This window comes from Helianthus annuus, chromosome 12 (assembly GCF_002127325.2).
Source record: "Helianthus annuus cultivar XRQ/B chromosome 12, HanXRQr2.0-SUNRISE, whole genome shotgun sequence".
Lineage (NCBI taxonomy): Eukaryota > Viridiplantae > Streptophyta > Magnoliopsida > Asterales > Asteraceae > Helianthus > Helianthus annuus.
In genome coordinates this window covers 6,899,375-6,913,539 of record NC_035444.2, presented here as the reverse complement: position 1 = coordinate 6,913,539, position 14,165 = coordinate 6,899,375, and the positions used below count along the sequence as shown (strand labels likewise).

At 33.9% G+C, this 14,165-nt stretch overlaps 1 protein-coding gene and 1 long non-coding RNA gene across 2 annotated transcripts; one reads left to right on the top strand and one right to left on the bottom strand.

Moving 5' to 3' along the window:
* Positions 1 to 169: 169 nt before the first annotated feature.
* LOC110893960 (serine carboxypeptidase 24-like) lies at positions 170 to 14,055 on the bottom strand. Its single transcript, XM_022141120.2, has 9 exons — positions 13,777 to 14,055; positions 6,020 to 6,127; positions 5,820 to 5,915; positions 5,336 to 5,428; positions 4,082 to 4,167; positions 2,070 to 2,467; positions 873 to 968; positions 677 to 782; positions 170 to 422 (listed from the first exon to the last, which is right to left on the bottom strand). Exons 1-9 carry the CDS (start codon positions 14,015 to 14,017, stop codon positions 282 to 284), a joined length of 1,365 nt encoding a protein of 454 aa, XP_021996812.1. The 5' UTR covers positions 14,018 to 14,055; the 3' UTR covers positions 170 to 281.
* LOC118484770 lies at positions 10,383 to 11,940 on the top strand. The gene is made up of 2 exons (XR_004874409.1): positions 10,383 to 10,469; positions 11,773 to 11,940. It is a non-coding gene; the product is annotated as an uncharacterized LOC118484770 (long non-coding RNA).
* Positions 14,056 to 14,165: the final 110 nt, after the last annotated feature.

The window sequence follows — 14,165 nt, the reverse complement described above, 5'->3', positions numbered from 1 at the left end:
CGATCTACCAAGTATAGAAACATGAAGTGCAAACATTTATGAGTTCTAGGACAATTCTCCCAAATTCTGTGAGTTCTTTTAGAATTGGTATGATTCATTTTCATTGTTAAACTTTATGTTTGAATCATATCAAATCAATCGTCAGTCATCGTATTCCAAGTCCACAAAATGATCGTTCGCAATACTTTATATATCTTATAACTTATAACATCACAAGAGTTTAATTAGTCGTGATACGTTAGCACAACAATTTCCATTTAAACTTCAATACAACAAGTTCATCACCTTGGTAAGTTTTTACCAGCCAAGAATGATTCGAATAGAAGAAACCCTCTTTCAGGCTGAAGCAAAGGGACTTCATGACCAGCTCCCCTAACCGTTGCAAACGTTAGCCCATCATAAACTTCAGTCCATCCTCCAACCTGTTTATAGGATAACGGAAATTCCGTGAGGAATTATGAATTATTAATAGGCGTACAATGAAGATATCACACAGAAAACTCATCAAACCATATCTTTTAACTATAATATTATATAACAATAAACCCTAACTATGATATTTTTTCTAGTACTTTTATTAGTGACAACAACCTTACAGACATATATACCATATAGTTGTGTTTAGTTTAAAAAAAGAAGAAAACTTTATATCCATATTATATATTTAGGTACGTGCCTGGCCATTCACGAACCATGGATACCACTTGGTCTTAACCGTCAAATTGAGACTGCTTAACCATAATCTTGTTGCAGTAACTGGCACATTCGCATCTGTATCACCACTATGTATCAAAATACAATATACAGTTAGTTAGTTAGGGGGTGTTTTGATGTTCTTTTTGTCACATTTTCAAGATGGTTGAGCAATTTACCTATACACCCATATTCTATAACCAGCCGGGATTAGCTCCTTGTATGTTGGTAGCAACGAAAACTGAGAATCCTTCCAGTTTTCCACCATTTCAAGACTGCATAAACAATCAGCAACCAAAATATTAAATGGTAAGGAGCTAATCCAACAGTTAAAAGACTATTACCTCGCCAAGCTAGCCAGAGGAAAACATAATAGAAAATTCTCAAATTTAAAAAGAGCATAACTTATGTTGTGAGTGGAGTTACGAGGCCCATAACCAATGGGCGGAAAGGGTCTTGACGAGCCCGATGAAATGGTAAACCACTATGGCTAATTGTTGGACCCAAATTTCGTCAACTAGGGCTATGATTTCGTCATGCTTAACATCTTTCTCCAATTTTAACATTTTTATATTCTTTCTTTTTTAAGCGTAGAATATGTAAATCATTGATTGTCTTAATTTAGACATTTATTTATGTTTTTTATTTCAATATGGAATATTGGAGTTTAATAATATCAACTATTCGTCATTGAGCGCCAACAGTTACAACTTTAAATATTAACATACTGGCCTCCAATGGACCCTGACTAACAGAACCCTAATTCCGTTAGTCTTCGGTCACCGGGAGACCATTTTTGGCCAGAAAAGGATTCCTAAAGGTCCGATCTAAGGTTACAAATAAGTTTGGACGAAATGTTGAGTTTTCCAACTAGAAAGTTGAGTTTTCTGACCAAAAAGAAGTTTTTCGGCGAAAAAAGAGTTCTTCGATGAACTTAATAATTGAGGCTTTTACTAGAAAAAGATTCATAAAAGGTCCGTAATAAGGTTACAAAGAGGTTTGAGACAAAAATGTTGAATTTTCCGGCCAAAAACGTTTTTTCGGCGACTGACGATGTTAGGGTTTTGTTAGTCAGTATCTATTGGAGGCAAATATGTTAATAGTTGGGACTGCCAGTAATTACTTTTTAAGTTGAAACTGTTAGAGGCCAACATTAAATAATTAGAATTATTAAACTCCTTTGAGTATGTATTTGAAAGTTTATAAATTTGACAATACCTATCAAATTTAGTATTCCCTGTGAAAGGGCACCTTAATTATGTAACATATTCAGCTTTATTGTTCTATTTATATTAATTTCCTTTGATCATTCAACGCCCATGCATGCATCATCTCATTTCTCTATATATATATTTTTTTTGCATGATCACATTTACCTGCAAGCAGTGAACTTATATGGAATCCTTGTGTAATTTGCATGCATTGCGTGTTGTACATCGGGCCGGTTATAGTACTTCTCAGCTCGCATCTCAACGCATGGATCATAGCCTGAAACGCGTCTACGCACCAGACTGTTCTTGAGCCTGCTTGATGTAAAATTACCTGATGGATTGTTACATTTTGGTGTGTAAATACTATACTCATCGATGCCTCCCATCTCATAACTCCATGCATAAAGTATTGCTTTATCGCATTTTCTGGTTTGTTTTTGTGTTGAGAAATTGCAACAACTCATAATTGTTTTGTATGTTGCGTCTGATATGAGCGCATGAGTCCACCAATATTCTACTGTTCCAATGTTATCATACTTGTGATCTGTCAAGGCATTCCCTACCTGCATCATCAACAAATTATTTCTCCACATTTTTTTCGCTCAGTAGTGTAATATATGTGGTTTTCGTATAGAAATTTTGGGTGTATACGTTTTCGACCCCTGGTTTTATAGAAATTTTTGGGGAGTTTTTTTCCCAAAAGGGTGTAGTTGGAAAAATTATTTACCTAAATGGGTACTTTGAAAAGTATTTACTAAAATGGGTGTTTTTTAAAAACTTACCTTTCTAACTCCTAATCTTATTGGGTAAAATAATTTCTATTTAAAACAAGAGTTAAATGCCATTTTAGTCCCTGTGGTTTGAGCTATTTTGTCAGGTTAGTCCAAATGTTTCATTTTTAACATGTGGGTCCAAAAAGGTTTCACACTTGCCATTTTAGTCCACTGGGTTAATTTCATCTATTTTTTCTGTTTACGAGAAGGCCAATTTGGTCATTTTGTATGTAATCCTGTTAACTAAAAGGGCAATTCAGCCATATAAAATTACCGAATTGGCCTTCTCGTTAACAGAAAAAACGGATGAAGTTAACCCAGTGGACTAAAATGGCAACTGTGAAACCTTTTTGGACCCACAGGTTAAAAATGAAAGCTTTGGACTAGACTGGCAAAATGACCCAAATCATAGGGACTAAAACGGCATTTAACTCTTAAAACAATGTTCTTTATTAAGAGTTAAAAAAATAAGTTTCTAATAAAACTAAAAACACACTGTTCCATCATGAAATTTTATGAAAAGATTTTTAATTTCTGTTTAATTTAAACGTTTTTTTTTTTTTTTTTTGCTTTTATTAAAGCGTTTTTTTTTAATCTATGAACGATATCATATTTATATTTTTTTTTAATAAGTAAGATGTATTTTTTTATCATGTAAAGTATTAAAAAAGTTTAAAAACAGTTAAAACATGAAAAGTAAGGTTTTGTATATATCATAAGACACACACTTCACACAAAATTTGTGAGTTTGGTTTGGTATAAAGAGGTTAATTTCAGGTAAACTTACGAACATGTTTAGCTAATTGGTCAGTTTCATGTCAGCCCGACAGGTTCATAGATTGACTCATTTTTTATTTGACTTATTGCTATGTATTTTATGTCAAAAACTTATTTGGTTGAGTATGTTTCGTGTCGAAAACTTGACCCGATGAACACCGCTAAATTGAATTGTATGTGTGAAATTTTAAAACGACAACTAACAAACAGTTATGAAAAATATTGTTATGTAAGTTCAAAAATTATATGAGAAAGAATAAAAACAACGTTCTTCAAAAATAGTTAAAGGAAATATAAATATTAATAAATAATTCAAATAACATTCATATAGTTTTTTGCAAAGTCACGCGAATTGTTTTTTAATTGAACTATAATTTTTTCTTTAACTCATGTTAAATAACATATTTTTAAAAAGAAATTATTTTATCCAATAAAATTAGGAGTGAGAAAAAATTAGTTTAAAAAAACTCATTTTGGTAAATAATTTTCAAAGTACCCATTTAGGTAAATGATTTTTCCAACTACACCATTTTAAGAAAAAAAAAAACTCAATTTTTTGGTATATACGTTTTCGACCCCCGTCGGAAATCTCAAGCTTCGCCACGGCTAATTAAGAAGGTAACTTACCATGAATCCTTTTAGATTGATGAATGGATAGTGGTGATTCTTGTTGTAATCATGGATTTTCTTCATTAATTGAGGAACGTAATGACCTGTATATCAAAAGATAGAAAAATAGAATAGAGTAAATGAAAACAAAAAGAAATAAATTGTCGATTTTGATGATCAGGTTTAATTAGGATAAGTGTTTTTTTTTTTTTTTATTTTAGTTTGAGATAGAATGGTCAATCATGTCGGAAAGCGGGTTGATAGTTTAAATTATGTAATCTGAATCAGATTCATATTGTTATCCATGTCCGATATTTCAACCCTAATATGACTTGTTTAATCTATATTTTTTAACGAGTCAAACATGTTGATGAGTTGTAAGCGGTTATAGGTAACATGTTTAATGAGTGAATATAAGTGCCACAAGTAGATAATATGGTCCGAAAAAACTAACAATAATATAAAAGTTTACTTAAAAACATAAAGTATCTAAACAATGCATAAAGAATTAGTTCAGATAATTCCAATATAGGAAAAAGATGGTTCAGTTAATCATCAGTTAACCAAGTTAAGGTTGTGGATTAATTCAATCTAATTTCAATTAATAAAACCACGGTTAAATAAAGTCTTAGCACTTATATTAATTTGTATTACTTATACGAAAGTTGAATTAAGCCTCATCCCCCGTGTTGCGACGTGGGACGTAAAACCGTGCCAAATAGCACGAATACCACATCATCGCTATCGACCATCAACATTGAAGTTGTGGCGTGTTAATGCGAATAAATTATACCGAAACGTAAAACATAGAAAAATAACTAACTCGATCTAGGACCCGCTCTTTGCGATGAACATGGCAAACAACACGTTGCGTCGTATTAAATCGCAAAATTTAGAATGATACGTGAAAACATTGAACCACACATGCATGTTGCGCCGTGTTAACTTGCAAAATTTAGAACTAAACGTAAAAAGAAAAATTGCCAAAGACGAAAAGTATAGGGAAAAAAGGTTAAAAATGCTGATCTTAAACAGTAGAAGATGAAAAGTTTTACGTTAAAAGTAAAAAAAAAATCAAAATTTTTAAGATTAAATTGCAAACGATAAAAAGTTTTAAGTTTAAAAAAGCACTTTTAACAACACCTTAAGCATGAAATACAAAAAAAAAGTTTGAACGTATATATAACAAATTACTCACAAAAAAATAAAAGTTTGGTTTGATATTTCTTATCATCCCGAACGGTAAATTGGAAAAAAGTAAAAAATGATTACCTGCATAACTCTCTCCACATATATAGAACTCCCTATATTTGTATTGTGGAAATCTTGACATCCATCTTATGAGGAATCTTAGCGCATCACTAGCTGCATCATGATATAAAACACAATAATAAATTGTACATTAGGCATCTTAATTGTAGAGTTATCAAACTTTTAGTAAAATACGAAATATGATTCATAGTAGCTAGTATATTTTTGGTAATGTGCGTGTAAATACAAACGCCTAATTATTTTGTACAAGACAAAACAGATTACAATTTTTGAACAACAAATTTGAATGACCACTGAAGTATCATCGATCATATCCATCTCAACTAGGCAATAATGTCTATACACCAATTCATGAGGAAACTCAATATTCAATAAATCTGGAACCCCCCCCCCCCCAACCCCACTTGTGGAATCGAACCCATGACAAAACACAAGTTTAACTTCATGCTTGAAAAAACACAAGTTTAAATCGATAGAAATCTACCCGTCCTCTTGTCACCCGAGTCCTTGAGGTCGGAGCTTGTATTCGTGTACGAGAAACCAACACCAGCCGGAGAGTCGAGAAATAGAATATTTGCCTCTGTATTATCATATAAACTAGGATTAATATTAATATAAAAAAAATTCATTATTTTTAATTAAAAATAGTTTAAGCTTTAAAGATGTAACTAAAAGTTAATAAACCTTTGTTCCAAGAATATTTATTGAGATAGAGTGAAAATGCATTCTTGTTAATTCTAAATGGTCCAATTTCTTCTGATGCACCATATGCTATTGATGAGCAACCCGGTCCTGCATTTAAATACCAAGTATATGAGTTTAATATGTTCACATTATATATTTTAAAAATATTCAATAAAAATCTATTGGTAGATGAAATTACACGATTACATATTAACGTGAGTACAATCAATTCTACATAATATAAGGCACCGGGTCCAGATCACATGAGCCAGTTTCTAGAGTCACTCCATAAGTCACTGTTATAGCATCGACAATGACAATGACAACTCTACAAGAAAACGTGGCAATAGCGGCGACAACGCTAATAAGCCTGATCTGCGCCGCTATAGGTAATAACGGAGACATGTCGCCGCTAAAGGTTGGCCGCTTTTGCTCATTATTCTTGTAGTGCAAGCCTAAAAATGCATTTAGGCACCTCTCCTCCCTCTATCCTCCACAATATCAGTCGTCAATCATATCCTCCCTCTATCCTTCACGTGAGCTAAAAAACCCCAAAAATGGGTGTTATTCCTTTTTACTGATGAGCAGATGAAATTGAAGATCCTATGGTTTCAATTTATCTTACCATTTCTCCTTTGTTTTGACTATAAAAGTAAGGGGGCGGTTTGTTTACCTCTTAATAGGTCAGACCTCTTACTGGTTCAGACTGTTTGTTTCATGAACAGATGTCTGAATGGTTCAGACATTTGCCTCTGAATTATTAAGACCTCTAATCTGAATTGATTAGACATTTGTCTCTGATCGGTTAAGCATTATACAGGCTCTTAATGGTTCAGACCTCTTACTGGTTCACCACTATTCAGACCCTATTATTGGTTCAGCATTTAACCATTCAGATGTTGCCAAACAGCCCCTAAGATAGTTACCTTAGTTAATAACCACCCTTGAGCATTCTAACAAATTCATAGCAAAACACACCTTCAACAACACTTTCGAATACACAACAAACTAGTTGTAAACCATCATTGTATTTTGATTTTCGGTTCATATTGTAATATAGTTATAATTGTACTAGTTATTCATAAATGATATTCTTACAATGTTAGTATGGGTGTGAATTTTAGGCACGATATGAACCTACTACGAAATTTACATAGTTGGGTTTAGGTTAATCGGTATGAGTTAGTGCCCTCTCCACCCCAGCCTTAAAACAATCAATACCCCCCCCCCCCCTTTCGCCCTCCCATTTTCGAGGTGCCATTAGGGGGCGACATTAAAGACTCGCGAGTACAATAACGAGCCTCAATGGCTCAATTTGGTGGTCCCCTTGATTATGACCGTTTTACAGCAGTAAAAAATTAATATTTGAACTTATTTTTAACAACTATACATACCATTTAACATTTCAAATTTTACACACAAATCTCAAACTCTCTTCTATCAACTAAAAACTATATATCATTTCACAACCCTCATCCATCGTGTTTCTATTTAACAACGATCCAAACACATTTGATCCGAACCACCCGCGTTATGCAAACGCTCAAGACAGCCCATGGGTGGTCAATACCAATACTGGCAAAGGCGAGTGTCGACAATTACTGACATAAAATTCCCCAAAATGGGACACACCATCCCTAGAAAGTTGACAAATGTCTCCACCCGTACAAATGCCCGATTATTTCTTTTATTCCTCACAGCCCCCATTTAGCCAAGATATGTCTTAGCCTATGTCTCTTATATCTCCACTTGAAACCCAATCTCAAATCGTACCCGAAACCCAACACTCATCTGAAACCAGCCCGACTTCATCCACATGTAGGCATGAAGAAGAACATGCTCTAAAAACACACTAGTAGTGGTCAAGCTAGGAGGAGTTAGCTTTGCCAATAGTGTGGCTCGATGTTTCCGAAGACCCCATTATTGGTATAGTCTAATTGTTTATTTAAAAATATTTTAATTGTTTAAACAGGCGATGATCAAGAGGCAATTGTGTTTTGCAAGCACATTTGTGAAAAAAATTTAGCCGCTATGAATCGTGAACCTTATCGTACTAATGATTCTTTCTCGGGCAAATGGACTTCAATGCAAAAAATCACTAACTTCAACTACATTTTTAACTTCCATGCAAACAATCGTCAAAGAAGAAGCAATTCGAACGACGTGGACATTATGACGGACGCCCACGATGAATATAGATTACAATATGGTTGCGCTATTAACATGATAAAACCTTGGGAGCTACTTTGAAATTATCCAAAGTGGTATCTTGTGCCACCACTTAACCCAGGTCGATAGGTTGACCAAATGCTCATTCCTATTTAGATGTAAACGACAACCCCGATGACCTTGAGTTTGAGGAACCGAAAGAGTTGCAACGCCTTCCCGGTAGAGATAAACGCAAGGCAGCCTCAAGAGCACGAGCACGAAGCAAATCCTCGTCTAAAACAACAAATACTAAGTGTGCATCAAACTTCTTCAAACTGGATTAGAAACTCACTCGAATTCTCTCTCGATTAAGGAATAAGAGCACCAATAAGTAAAGGGTTGTAGATCTTAAGTTCCTCCAGAAGCTTGCTTAATCTGAAAGAGTTGCTCTTGCTCTTGAAGCTGCCTTGCGTTTATCTCTACCGGACAACCCCGATTAAAATAAAAACAAAAATTAATTTAATTTTTAAAGTTAAAATTATCCACCCACCCTCACTTTTGTAACACCCCGAAAACGGGTTTGGTAATCAAACCACGTTAATACTAAAAGACGGGTAAAATACCGTTAGTGGTGAAAATTTACCCGGTAAATATTATGATTTAAGTAAATAAACCTAATATTAATTAAAAAGAGAATAAATACTTTGAGAAAAGTAAGTTTATAAGAAGCCCGAGTTAACGGGACTTAAAATAAAAAGGGTTATAACTCTCGAAACCCACTAAGTAACTAGGAATATCAACCTAGTTAATTATGTGGTTTGAAAACAATAAAGAAAACTTGGTTTATAATCCTTTTGATAACTCTAAAAACTTGAGGGACTAAAAGTGTTAAATGAGAAAATAGTTTTAATTTAATAAAAATCAAAACACCAAAACACACACTCATGTGTGTGTTCTGGTCGTGATTTAAGCCAAAAAGGGTTTTTTATCAAAACCCTAAATCACAAGAAATTCAGCCAAATCAAGGGAAATCAAGCTAGGAAATTGGGGCTTTTAATAAATTAGTAATCACCAAACCTAGGGGATTACAAGGTATGTCAAAATTCGTTGTTTGATTCTATTCAAAATTATGGATGAACAATTATAATCCGAAATTAGTATTGCATGAATGTTGTTTGGATGATATTGAAGTGAAATAGTGTTTAGGAGTAAACCCTAGACAAGTATAAATTGAAATCATGCTTAGCTCAAGTAAATTCAGATTTTTGTTGATGCTAAATTGAGGTATAAGATGTTCTTAGGGTTTTGATCGCTAAATAAACAGTGTTATGATGTCAAGAACATGCTTAATTTGAAAGCTGAATTCAAACGGTTCTTGATCAGAATTTACAGCCAACTTGTATTGGCTGTAACCTGAATAAAACGTGGTAAAAACATGTGTTTCTTGAGCCTAAAATGTAATTCCAGGAAATATCTTTAAAACCCCACTGGAATCGCATTTTTTCGACGAAAATTGAGCGTTTTATGAATTTTTCCGTATCAAAGGTTCAAGCTGCGTTTTCTGGCAGAATCTGCAGCCCATTACGAATGTCATAACTCAATTTAGGAATTGAGTTATGCTCTCAAATTCTTACTGTAGAAAGTATTAAGTGATTATAAGAATTGCCAATTGGAATTTCGTCAATCGGATAAACGAGGAATTTTTAATGAATTTTTAAAGCTGCAGTCAGAAGTGACGAATCTGATTGCAGCTTAGTAAATGAATTTTTACGAATTCTTGGTAAAGAGTTAGATCTTTAAATTTTAACACAAGTTCGAACCCTCCGAGGGGTACGCCACACAAAAAAATCATAATTTTTGAAGACTTGTAAACAGGTTAAACAGGTCACCAAAAACAGCCTATTTTCAGTGATATGAAACTTGATTTTTTTGGTGTTATAAATTATGCCCACAAAGTTCATATGTTGAAACTATGAATGAAACACGTAATTTCCTAATTTATTTAATTAGGGGTGATACGTGATAATACGGAATCTAATCATAATGTAGATTTTAGTTAATTACACGTATCATATGATTAGAGGTAGTTAACTAGTAGAAAGTTAAAATTTACTAATGACGAAGTCGAATAATGATTTCGACATAGAAAATACGTAAGGTGGAATAGTCGTATTCGTTAATGACTAATCTAACCACCTTGTGAATGATGATAGTCTGACGCCTAACAAGCTAGGTGGAAGCTTGTGGATGAAGCGGGTCAAACGGAGCGCGTACGGAAAGAAAGGCGTGGCATGGATGCAAGGTAAGTATAGCTTACACTAGTCTTATATGTTAGGATATTCTCTTATCGTATTAGTTATGAATGAGATAAATACATAATTGAGGTATGATGTTCCGGCATGTAAACGTACGGAACAAAGTAGTCAATCATGACAAGAAACCACGTGGATGGTTAAAAGGAGTTAAATCGGCAAATTGGTCATGCGTTGACCATAACTATTGGTTTTGAAAGACACAGTAAAACATAAACCATGATAGGCTAAAAAGTGTTAAGAAATGATTAATAAGTGAAATGACCGCACGATGTAAACCGGAGCGAGTCATGTAGATGAGATGGTAATAAATATCATCTCGTCAACATATTCGGTCACTTAGACCAAATGGGTTAAAAGGTGAAGATATCACCCTTTGACAATAACGACTAATGATTTTTGTCGAGTTATATTATTTCAGGTGTAAATGTCAAATGGGTATTAGCAACGCTATGAATTAGTGGTTATAAAAGCAAGGTATTAAAAACGGGTCAATATATTGATCTGCGCCAGGTATGTGAAAAAGGGTAACCCTCATTTAGAACATGTGGTTCAAAGAGAGTTAAAAGTAGTCAAGGTGATCATTTGGTTACTTGATAAGTAAACCAAATGTTTTAGGTAAGGAACATTGTATTTGGAAAGCTTAATGACTTTTCAAACAAAATCATAGGTTAAAAGAGGGATTACGGGTCAAAATAAGCATACGAGTGAAAACGGGTTTTAAATTGTGTAATAAACCTGTGATTATAACCTAATATGGTAAATAACCTTAATTTGAAGTAGTGTACGTGATACAAAGGTTAAACAAGTATGTTTGTTTGATAAACGTATAAACGGGTCAAAATTTTGGTAAAAGAGTAATAAACCGAAGACTTAAAAGTCTTAAATTTTATTAATCCGGATGTTGGATGTTAACTCCATATGATGGAAGATTAAATTACAATCATGTAGGAAGAAACGGTAGATCAAACGGATAAGCGGTTTGAAAGATACGAAAGTTTTCGTGTCGAATAACGGCAAAAATAGAGAAGTTGGATGCAGAGTCCACCGTAATTTACGGTCCCACCGTAGATTACGGTGGAGATGAATTGGTTACGGTGCTAATTGTCTGTTGTACGGTAGAAGAATAGAAACCCAGGGGCCATCGTAATTTACGGTCCCACCGTAAATTACGGTGGAGATTATTTTTTTTTTATATTTTGTTTTCATTTGAAAAGCAATTGTTTCCCGGACATCGTTCGGACATGATTTAAACCCCGTATGACTAAAGCATTTCATGTTTATGAAATATAGGTACACCTTGGACGCCGGAAGACGATCAAGCTCAGCGAAGAACCGAACACGATAATGATACACGCTTCCGCACCTTGCTACGTTGTAATTTTTAAACAACGAATTCGATCACGTTATGTAGAATAACTTATGATTTATAAAAGTTTTAAATAAACCCGTATTTCCAAATGTCTATGTAATCTTAAATTACATGATTGTTTTTACGTAAAATTTACGTTAAACCTTGAATAATAAGACCGGGTGTTACAACTTTCAAATTCAAACTTTAATCAAATACATACAAACCCTCACATTTCACTCTAAAAAATTCGTACTTCACATGAACTCTTGAATTTTCTTTCACTTACTTATAATTCATCACCATGGATGATCAAAGGTGTTTCCAAGAATTGTCGTCTTCCGGATAAAACCTAAACCCAAACAAAAACATCCTGAGCTACTATTTGACGCAACCTGGTTTCGCACTGTCTCCCCTCCTGAACTTCGGGTTGTAGTAGGCCTATGCTATTTGACGAAGATGTAGTCGATGTACCGGACGATTGGGTGTCCGGAGAGTTGTACGTGACACCTGGTTCAAAAGTAGGCACGAAACCCGGACTGTATACAAGAGGACAAAGACATTGGACTCGGGACAGTATACCATATCTACTTCCAATGTCGTCAACCTCGATGACAATGATACTCCAATATAGATTAGTATTTTCGATATCAGACTCCAAGGCAAAAAGAAGGCAAAGGTGGCAAGGGCAAGAGGGAAACAAAAAACAAAGGCGACACAGGAGCCGACTTCGATGGACGACGTCAAGAAGCGGATACATCAATACATGTAAAAACGAGAGCAAAAGATGGACAAGTCATGAGGACCAAATCAAGTCGAAAACCATAAGTAAGACGATTAGTGACTTGACCAAGTAAAAGTTTCCTTGTAACACCCTAGGCAAATCTTATATTGACCGTAGACTGAATAGCTGTCAGGTTTATAAGGAATGTCCACCTCAAATATTCACTTTGTCCTAGTGGTCAAGATGAGTTACCTTTTATGAAGGGCATGTTTGCCTAAGCTTTTCAAAACAACTTATTGGCTTATTGACTTATCAAAAAGCCAATAAGTTGTTTTTGTGTTTGGCTAAGCCAAAAGTCATTTTAGAAATGGCTTTCTGTAAAGAAGAAAAAAGAGGTTTCAAGAAGTCACAATATTGTGACTTTTTTGCCAGCTTTTAACTTTTCAAACTACAGATTACCAATATACCCGTTCTTTACCCCCTTATATCTAAAAGAATGTCTATTTTAGTCATTTTACATCAATAAGCTAATCCAAACACTTTTTTTAAAAACTCCTTTCTAAAAAGTCCTTTTCCCAAAAGTCATTTTCCAAAAGTCCTTTTTTAACTATAATAAGCTTAGCCAAACATGCCCGAAGAGACTAAAGTTCAATTCTTGAAAGGTGTAATTTAATATAGTATTTAAGGGGGGAAAGTTTAGCCTTAAAAAAAATCGAACACTTTGATTTCCAATCTAGTTCTTAAACATTCGTTTAACCAAAATTGTGGATGTTGTTGAAACTTTAGAAATCAATCTATGATCTACGTGCCTTTGGAAATTTTGGAGAACATGCATTGAATTTGTTGGAAGTAAATAACTAAATACACATAGTAAAGTTAAATTTTTAACGTAGCCAAAAACAATAACTATTACCGAATCATTTCAAATAAAAAAAAACAATAATTATTACCAAATCATTTCAAATCAACTTTGTTTTATTTTCCAATATAGAAAGTTAACAAATATTTCAAATCTAAAAAAGTTAACAACTTTGTTATGTATTTTCGGTTGAACATAATATAACCTTAATTATTCACAAAATTTTCATAAAAATGACGCGTTTAATATATACATATATGAACGTAAATAGAGCCAGATGAATATATTTTTTCAGTTTTAATAAATATATATACATAGGTTGAACATATAGGATTATGCATGGAATAAGTAGTAAAATATTACCTCCATTTAGCCAAAGTACAAGAGGCTTGAGAAGTGGATTGGGAGTTGCAGCTTCAGTTAGCCAGTAGAAAAGGGCTCGACCATGTTTCTTGTGGACGGTAATATAACCCGAAAACTGGGAAAACGCCACCTCCGGCTGCCCTGGCAACGCGGTGATTCGATCGTTTTCTTGTTCTTGAGTTAGTGAAAGTGTGTTGGTGATTATGGAAATGAAAACTAGACACATAACAAGGAGACTCATCCTTTATGTTAATATTTCTTCTTCTCCACCACTCATCTCTCTTCCTCTCTTTATATAGTTTATATGCAAAAAAAGATTCACACACATAAAGGTTTCATTGTGACTTTTAAATTATCTATATTTAGGTGTGTGAAAAGATAATTGTTAT

What these genes read in the sequence shown, in the direction of transcription:
- LOC110893960 (XM_022141120.2), bottom strand. Translation starts at nt 14,017, where the DNA reads ATGAGTCTCCTTGTTATGTGTCTAGTTTTCATTTCCATAATCACCAAC. An exon ending in TCAATCTAAAAGGATTCATG is followed by an intron (nt 2,468 to 4,081) that starts GTAAGTTACCTT and finishes TTGATGATGCAG; the next exon opens with GTAGGGAATGCCTTGACAGA. An exon ending in CATGGTTCGTGAATGGCCAG is followed by an intron (nt 423 to 676) that starts GCACGTACCTAA and finishes TCCTATAAACAG; the next exon opens with GTTGGAGGATGGACTGAAGT.